General features: G+C 40.8%; 1 protein-coding gene across 1 annotated transcript; it reads left to right on the forward strand.

Annotated features, from left to right (window-relative positions):
• Positions 1-5: 5 nt before the first annotated feature.
• LOC103132429 (high affinity immunoglobulin gamma Fc receptor I-like) lies at positions 6-5,637 on the forward strand (the record flags this gene model as incomplete). The annotated part of the gene is made up of 8 exons (XM_016667386.1): positions 6-27; positions 338-580; positions 654-899; positions 973-1,116; positions 3,361-3,417; positions 3,782-3,838; positions 4,422-4,505; positions 5,062-5,637. Coding segments are annotated over 8 exons (945 nt in total), but the record flags the coding sequence as incomplete, so codon positions are not given.
• Positions 5,638-8,429: the final 2,792 nt, after the last annotated feature.

The following is an 8,429-nucleotide window of genomic DNA, read 5'->3' on the forward strand; positions in this document are numbered from 1 at the left end:
CAGAACTTCTCTGGACGTCAAACCGAGGTGAGTAACTTCACCACAGATCTATAATCTCAGATGTCACACAGTCAGTAAATCACTCCTCAGTTAAACACTGTTGTCCTGTTTGCTGCCCCCTGCTGGACATGGAGGAATGTTTTCTTTTGCGTTTCAATGATAAAGTTTCCACTGCTCAGTTCATCTTTTTCTGTAACATTTTACATCTTGTTTGTGTTAAATCTAAAGTTTTACATGTTTTTCTTTCTGAACCAGAAACTGAAGAGCAAAATGAGGCTGAACAGTTAAATACATAATACATAAAATCAATGATTTAATGTATTTTCCTGGTTTCCAGCTGCTCTGACTGTGAGGCCCAGCAGATCTCAGTTCTTCCAATATGAATCTGTGGCTCTGATCTGTGAGGATGGAGGGACTGTGAGGAGAAACACGACCAGAGACACCAAAGCTGAGTGTGAAGGATGGGGGGAACCAGCTGGTTCCACCTGCAGCATCAGCCACTTGGTCCCATTAGACTCTGGCCTGTACTGGTGTGAGTCCACCAATGAATCCTCCAGCAGCAGCATGAACCTCACTGTTGGTAAGATCAGACTGTGGAGTTAGTGTTGCTGTGTGGAAATGGATGAAATGCTGTAGTTTGTCTCTGTGTTGAGGTGGATCAGTGATCCTGCAGAGTCCTGTCCTCCCTGTGATGGAGGGAGATGACGTCACTCTGAGCTGCAGAGCAAAGAGTCCAGCCCACAACCTCCCAGCTGCTTTCTATAAAGATGGCTCCTTCATTGGTGATGAAACTACTGGGAACCTGACCCTAAACTCAGTGAACAGATCTGATGAAGGCCTCTACCACTGTAACATCAGCGGTCAGGGAGAGTCTCCATCCAGCAGGATCTCTGTGGAAGGTCAGCAGCTTCTCTGTTTGCTTCAACCTTCATCAGGAGTCAAGAAATAAATTATTATTTTGATTAATTTCAGAGAGAATCACCTCCACTCCTCCTCCTTCATCCTCCACTCCTCTTCCTCTCTCCATGGTCCTCTCTCTCTCCTCTGTTGGTTTTCTGGTTTTCTTTATCTTGTTGGTGGCCCTGCTGACTCGGCGCCTCTGCAGGAAGCCAGCAGGTAACTCCCCATCAGTTTTCTGCCTCCAGCAGCTTCCTGAACTCCTCCTCTGTTTACCCGCTCTGCGTCGTGCTGCCAGTTTATATGATGTGTTTTTTATTTTTAGCGGCAGGGTCGGGGGGTGGGGGGCAGCTTCAAGCCTCATCAGCAGTTTCTGGCTCAATATTGTGTTTGTGGTCAAAATGTGAAAGAAGCTGTGGAGTCGTTCGGCTTCCTGTTCTCGGCTCTACTTTTGTTTTTCACCTCAGAGACAAACATGATTTAACGCCTGAAGCTTCTGATCTCATCATGTTGGTTAGAAACGTTTTTATTGAGGTTCTGATGTTTAAACCAGCTGCAGAATCAGCTCAAGTGATTGTAGCTTTCAGTGGAAATCAGCTGCTCTAGATTTTATTATGTGCTCTAAACAAAGCACATCACACCTTCAGATTGTTATTGGTAAAGAAACCGAGTGACATTTTCCTTCTGCTGCACCGCTAGCTGCTACTTCCTTTAGTTTTCTCCTTCCTCTAATCTGCAGCCAGAGACGCATCAGCTCGTTATTTAGGAGGGGCTGCAGACAGGAAGGTTTACATCAGGATGCTAATGCTAGCGTAGCGATAGCTGCTCAGAAACGGGATATTTGAACCAGAGGATGACTGTCTAAAATCAAACTGAGGTTGGAGCTAAAACAGAAATGTGTTTGTGACTAAATGTAGCTAAATATGGCTAAATGTGGCTAAATATGGCTAAATGTGGCTAACGTAGAGGCTGTAGAAGGTTACACCATGATGGAGCGTCTCTGTTAGTTTATTACTTCTGATTTCATCATTTCTTGCTTGAGTTGTTATATTTTGGGGAATTTATTTTCTGATTTCAGAAACTGTCCAGCACTTTTATTTTTAACCAGTGGTGACAACTGCTAACTAAAACGTTAGCTGTGCTAACATGCTAAAGTGCTAATGTCCACCATGTTGAAAAACATCACGTTTCATTTAGCATATCGCCCTCTACTGGATGAAATTCGTCATTGCCCCCGTTCCTGTACGGGTTTGCTCTTTCTGAACTGAAACTGTTCCGGTTTCAGTTTTCTACTTGTTGAGTTTTGCTAGCTCTGTTTTAGCCTAATTGATGAACATCAGGAGATTTCAAACTGTTTAGCAATGCATTCTGGGAACAGGATAAACGTTGCTACAGGTGAAAATCGTAAGGACAGGAAATGAAACTGCTGCGTTAACAGACTTCCTCCTTTTCAAAATAAGAGCATGAACATAAATGTCAAACCACCTCAATAATCTTATCAGTCGAGAACCAAACCAGAGGAAATTATCACTTCAGAATGTATCTGTAAGAAATAATTTAGGGGAAGCTAAGTGAGATAAATGTTTCCTGTATTAACAAAAATACTAAAGCGCTAAACAAATAATTTGCTAACCTTTTAGCAGATTAGCAAAGTGTAACCACCACTGTTCTCACCGTTTTTACCTTTGGACAGTTGTTATAATGTGTTGCCATAGCAACAAGGAGAGTTGTTATGGCAAGTTTTATATATTTTTATATAAAACTGATCAGCTGATTAGCTTTTCAAAAACTCAAATAACATCTGAACTACAACCTGAAATCCCAGAGGAGTTTAAATGAAGCTTCATGCATGTTAGCTAACAACACGGCCAGACATGGAGCGGATGAGCAGAGGTAGCTAACAGCTGACGGAGAAACGCAGGTCATGAATCTCTGTTGCCTGGACGTTGAGCTGTTAGCATGTTAGCATGAGGCAGTCATGCTAACATGCTAACATCTGGCAGAGTAACACAGGTCATGAATCTCTGCTGCCTGGATGTTGAGCTGTTAGCATGTTAGCATGAGGGAGCCATGCTAACATGCTAATAGCTGACAGAGAAATGCAGGTCATGAATCTCTGCTGCCTGGACGTTGGGCTGTTAGCATGTTAACATGAGGCAGTCATGCTAACATGCTAACATCTGACAGAGTAACACAGGTCATGAATCTCTGCTGCCTGGATGTTGAGCTGTTAGCATGTTAGCATGAGGGAGCCATGCTAACAGCTAACAGTCAGATTCTTCAGATTAATCCAGTCAGGAAACAATTTCACTAAATATTCATAACTAACTCCTGATAGATGATTAATTTGAATCAGTAATAACTTCAGCCCAGCTGCTATCAGCTGGTTCTTCTGCTGTAACCTCTGATTTCTAACCTTCATCATTTCGGACGTTTTATTGTTTTAACCTGTTTGGTTTGCAGACTCAGCAGCTGCTGAAGTTACTGAAGCTCCAGACGGATCAGCTTCATCTGCTGCTGGTCAGTTTATGCTTCATTTCCTGTTAGTTTCATAACCTCTGATCTGAAACCTGCTGACATCAGAACATATAATCAATAACTGATAAATCAGGTCAGATCAGAACCAAATGATGTTTCATTTATTTACCAGCAGAAACTGTTGTTTATTTTACAATATTAATATTCAGACAAGAAAACGTGTTTGAGCTAAAATGTTACATTTAGATGCAGGAATAATTTAACATTTAAATTCTTTAAGCAGTGAAAGTTTGTTAATTAAAATGAACTTGGAGTTCAGGTTCAAACAGTCTGATTACTTCCTGCTTTAAGCCTCAAATATAAAATATTCATCATGTTTTATTCTCCTAAACTGTTTGGTTTGCAGAAAGAGACTCAGCAGCTGTTTATTCATCGACATGGAGAAAAACACCAGAAGCAGCAGGTACAGCAACCTCATGATCTGGATTAAACCTGAACATTAAGATAAGGGTAGGTCCAGATCAGATTAAATCCAGATCAGATTGAATCCAGATTGAATCCAGATCAGATTGAATCCAGATTTAATCCAGATCAGATTGAATCCAGATTAAATCCAGATCAGATTGAATCCAGATTTAATCCAGATCAGATTAAATCCAGATTGATTCCAGATCAGATTAAATCCAGATTGAATCCAGATTAAATCCAGACCAGATTGAATCCAGATCAGATTAAATCCAGATCAGATTGAATCCAGATTGAATCCAGATTAAATCCAGATCAGATTAAATCCAGATCAGATTGAATCCAGATTGAATCCAGATCCAGTTCAGTGTTTCTGGTTTCATCTGGTCTCAGATCAGCTGGTTTCTCTGTCATCCTCTGAACAGTGGCAGCATCACGCAGACGAACTTTGTCTTTCTCTGAGTTTTCATCCAGAACCTCTGATGGTTTCCACCAGAACCAGCTGCTCTCCACTTCCTGTCACTTCTAGAAACACAGATCTATATTCTGATCAGGAAGTGACAGACTCTGTTCTGCTGCAGATCCAGATCCAGGAGCCGTTTACTCATCAGTGAGGAGAGAGAGAGGCGTGACGTACGCGACGGTCAGCATCAGGACCAGGAGAGGTGAGGCTGCTCTGGGTGACCTTTGACCTCTCTGCACCGCCGCCTCACCTTCACTGAATCTGATTTTAATTATTTATTAAACGCAGTAAAATTCAGAAATGTTTACAAACAAATCCTGATTTTATTGATCAGAATCGACTAAATTTTGTTCCATTATTTCCATTTTTGCCTAAAATATTATATATTTTTTTAATAAGGAAAAATCTGAAAAACATTTTAAAGTTTGGATCTGTAATAATTTAAACTGTCTATTTATGTATTTAAAGTGCTGCATGCTGAGGTTATGAACATTATTTTTACCCGTGTGAAAAACAGTTTTACTTCTCGCCGTAGATGTTTACAGCAGCAACAGTGTTGCCATGGTAACAGGTAAAGACGTGAGAACAGCTGCTGATTGGTCAGATGTTGGTCAACCCAGTTAATCCCATTCAGCCTTTGAACGATGAACCAGTCAGACTGGAGACGGGACGTCGTCTCCATGGAAACGACGTCCCGTCTCCGTCGTCTCCGTGGAGACGGGACGTCAGAACCTAACCCGGGTTCTGTTTCCCTCCAGAACCAGCGGCGGAACCAGACCAGCACGTTGTTTACTCCCTGCTGAAGTGGAGAGCGACCCAACCGGATCCGGCCGACCCGTCCAAATGCTGACCTGACCTCTGACCTCTGACCAAACCCAGAGCCCGACCAGAACCAGCTGGTTCTGTTCATCTGGGTTCTGTCCTGCTGACTCGTCGTTTAAATTCATTAAAATCTCAAAAGACGTTAATATTTATATTTATACATAGAAAATAAATTATAAAAGCTGCAGAGAAGAAATGGAGCTAATAGCGAAAATTCAACCTGGAAGACTCCATCCCCTCCGTTCATCCATCGGCGTCATGCTCATCTCCGACCTCAGCTCTGGACCCGGCGCGTCCAATCATCAATCAGGCTCAGCATGAAGGATCCACACCCAACCGGTCAGACGCTTCCCAGCTGCGTTCAACCCACCACCTCCCCTTCTCCACCCTCATCCTTCGGCTCTCCAGGATGGAACCTTTTCCAGACCTCCACCAGTGTCGCCCCTGGGGGAGAGCATCCCTAATCGGTTATCGGGATGTTCATCGAGTTCACATCAAATCTCAGATCAGCTGCCGGGGCCCGAGCACCAAAGAACTGTTATTCATTGCTGTCATTAAATCTTTTAATTGTTCCTTTTTCTTCGTCTGAGTCTTTCCAGATTGAAATGATGATGATGATGATGATGATGACGAAGTTTAATCTTTATTTAGTGAATTTAATAAACTTCATGTTGAACAAATGAAAACAAAGATTTTCTATCAGAATCATTTTATCACAATTAAACTAAAACTTTTTACAGTGAACTGGAATATTTACAATAAAATAAAAATACCAAACAGGAAGATTTATGTTTTATTTACAGTGTAACAAACTTTATGACATCGTTCCTGCTCTGTTTCCATGGAAACGTAGATGAAAGATGGACTCTTCCTCACTCATCATCATCACTTCCTGAATGTTCCTGGTTCTTCGGAGCTCAGAGGATTTTAACATTGATGGATATTTGGTGCTGAAACTGTGAGCAGGTCTGAATCAGCGTATCCATGGTAACGGGTGTCATGGCGGAGGTCAGATCATCATGTTGATCTGATCGGTTCAGTAGATTACAGACAATAACTATGAATCATTAAACTCAGATTACTGGTAAAATATCATTAAAAGTTTCTTTAAAACTAATAAAGTTCAGAAACTTCATGAGTCGCTTCAGGTTTCAGTTTTTCTCTTTATGATCAGAAGGAAAACTTGTTTTCTTTCTCATCATTTTAATGATTTGTGCTGTTTTTATGGATATTCTCTGCTGTACTTTGTGTTCAGGTTATTTTCTAGTTTTTATTTTTATTGTTTTCTTTATTATTGTTGCTTATTAAATCAGTTTTTCTGGCTGAATGTTTCTATGAGGACCTTTAATGCAGATCATTTCTGGCTCTTATAATATTTGACTCTATTTTAGTGTTTTAATCAGATTTATGGGCAGAAACAGCAGAAAGTGAAATCTGAACAGTTTGATGGAGAAAATGAGACGCTTTTAGGATTCAGGTTTTTAGAAATCTGTTAGACTGTTTCGCCGTTTCTCTGTTTTGTTTTGTGAGATGATCTGAGCCTTGAATCATTTTTTAATATTTTGTTCCCAACAAGAAGAAAAACAATCCACAGAAGAAGACTTGATCCAAGAACCGAACCCTACAGTAACTGCATGAACCTCATTTTGTTCTTTCATTCATTGGAACGATGGCCGTTTGTGGGTTTCTCCCCTGGAAACAGAGACATTATGATCATCATCTGTGACGTTTCATCATCGTTTCAGCTCCAAGCTGATCAGCTGGTCAATCTTTGCTCCTCTAACTTTCTCTCCAACTCTCAGTTTCTGTTTCTGACCACAGATCAGATCACATTAATCACGTTCATATCTTCATCACAACCACAGCACATCACTTCCTGTCCACCACGAGGCCCACACACGGCTCAGAGACATTTTCTCCTCTCGCTAGCAGCTGCTGAGCTGAAACAGCAGAAAAAGTTTTAAATGTCAGATTTTTCCGTCCATCAGCAGCAGAAAAGCAACAGGATGAATAAATGATTGTTCCTGACAGACATGATGATGGAGGGATTGAAATCCTGGACAGACCATAAATATCTGATCATATGGATTAATAAAATCTCACAAACAGATTTTGTTCTCTAAATGAATCATGTTTAGATAGAGACAGATTTATGTTACCAAACCAGCCAGTAAGATTCTGTTTTCACTCATTTCATCCTGATTACTTTGTTTATTCTTCAGGTTGTTGCAGGAGTTTAATGTTAATTATAAATGTTTGAACCCTAAAGCTGATATAGTCAAATCTACAGGTGTCACATCTACTTTATGAAGTTCTAGTTGAATTTTTACTGTAAAAAAAAGATCAGCTTTGATTATTTATTAGCACAGAGAGAAAAATCACCAAACTGAGCAGAGGGATGAAGAGCAGCAGGAGGAGCAGCTCAGCAGACTTTATTCTGAAAATACAGAACAACGTCAGGATTTAAATCAAGTCCAGCTGCAGGTTTCCAGAACTCCCAGTTTGGTAACTGGCTGCTGCTGGTTTGTGTTTGTGGTGAAATCTGTCAGTCCAGGACTGAAATAAATGTTCCAGTTCAGCTCAACTGAAGCAAATCCTTGTTTTTAAATCACCTAACAGACAATGAAGCTCATTTAGCATAAATATTTTTTTAAGTATTTTACCACTGATTTGCACAATTACATTTCACATCACGATTCAGTTACATAAATAATAAATGATCCTTTGATCGTTTGTCGTCTCTGAGAGCTGGAAGGTTTTCTGACGGGTTTCCATGCAGTGATGCTTTTCCTCTGCTGCTTGGCGTCGCAGGCTGCCAGTTTCTCACAGAAACTTTCATTTCTGCACCAAACACAAAAACTAAAGGCCGACTGGAGGAGCGACACGCTGACCACACTGTGGTCAGCTGAAACCAGCTGAAGGTTCAGTTGAACGATTCAGTTACGATCCAGCTGAAGTTGGACCTTCAGCTGGTTCAACTGAAACCAGCTGAAGGAGACATGAAATATTTCAATTCCTAAAAGGTTTAAGACGCAGCAGAGACCCAGTTAAAGATCCAGTTTACGTTGTACCAGGCATTTCAACAAAACAGGAGCGTTTCTATGGAAACCATGAGGTTCTGGTTCTGGTTCTGGTGAGGAAACAGTCCAAGTTGTTCCTGAAGTCAGTCGTCATTAACCAGACAAACTAAACCAGAGTTGGAGGATTTTCCTTACCTGCTCTGAAGTCATTCAGTAGAAATCCAGATAATCAATAATCAATAATTATATCTGATGAATTAAAGTTCAGTCTGAGAGGCTCTGAG

This window comes from Poecilia formosa, unplaced genomic scaffold (genome assembly GCF_000485575.1).
Source record: "Poecilia formosa unplaced genomic scaffold, Poecilia_formosa-5.1.2 Scaffold1049, whole genome shotgun sequence".
Lineage (NCBI taxonomy): Eukaryota > Metazoa > Chordata > Actinopteri > Cyprinodontiformes > Poeciliidae > Poecilia > Poecilia formosa.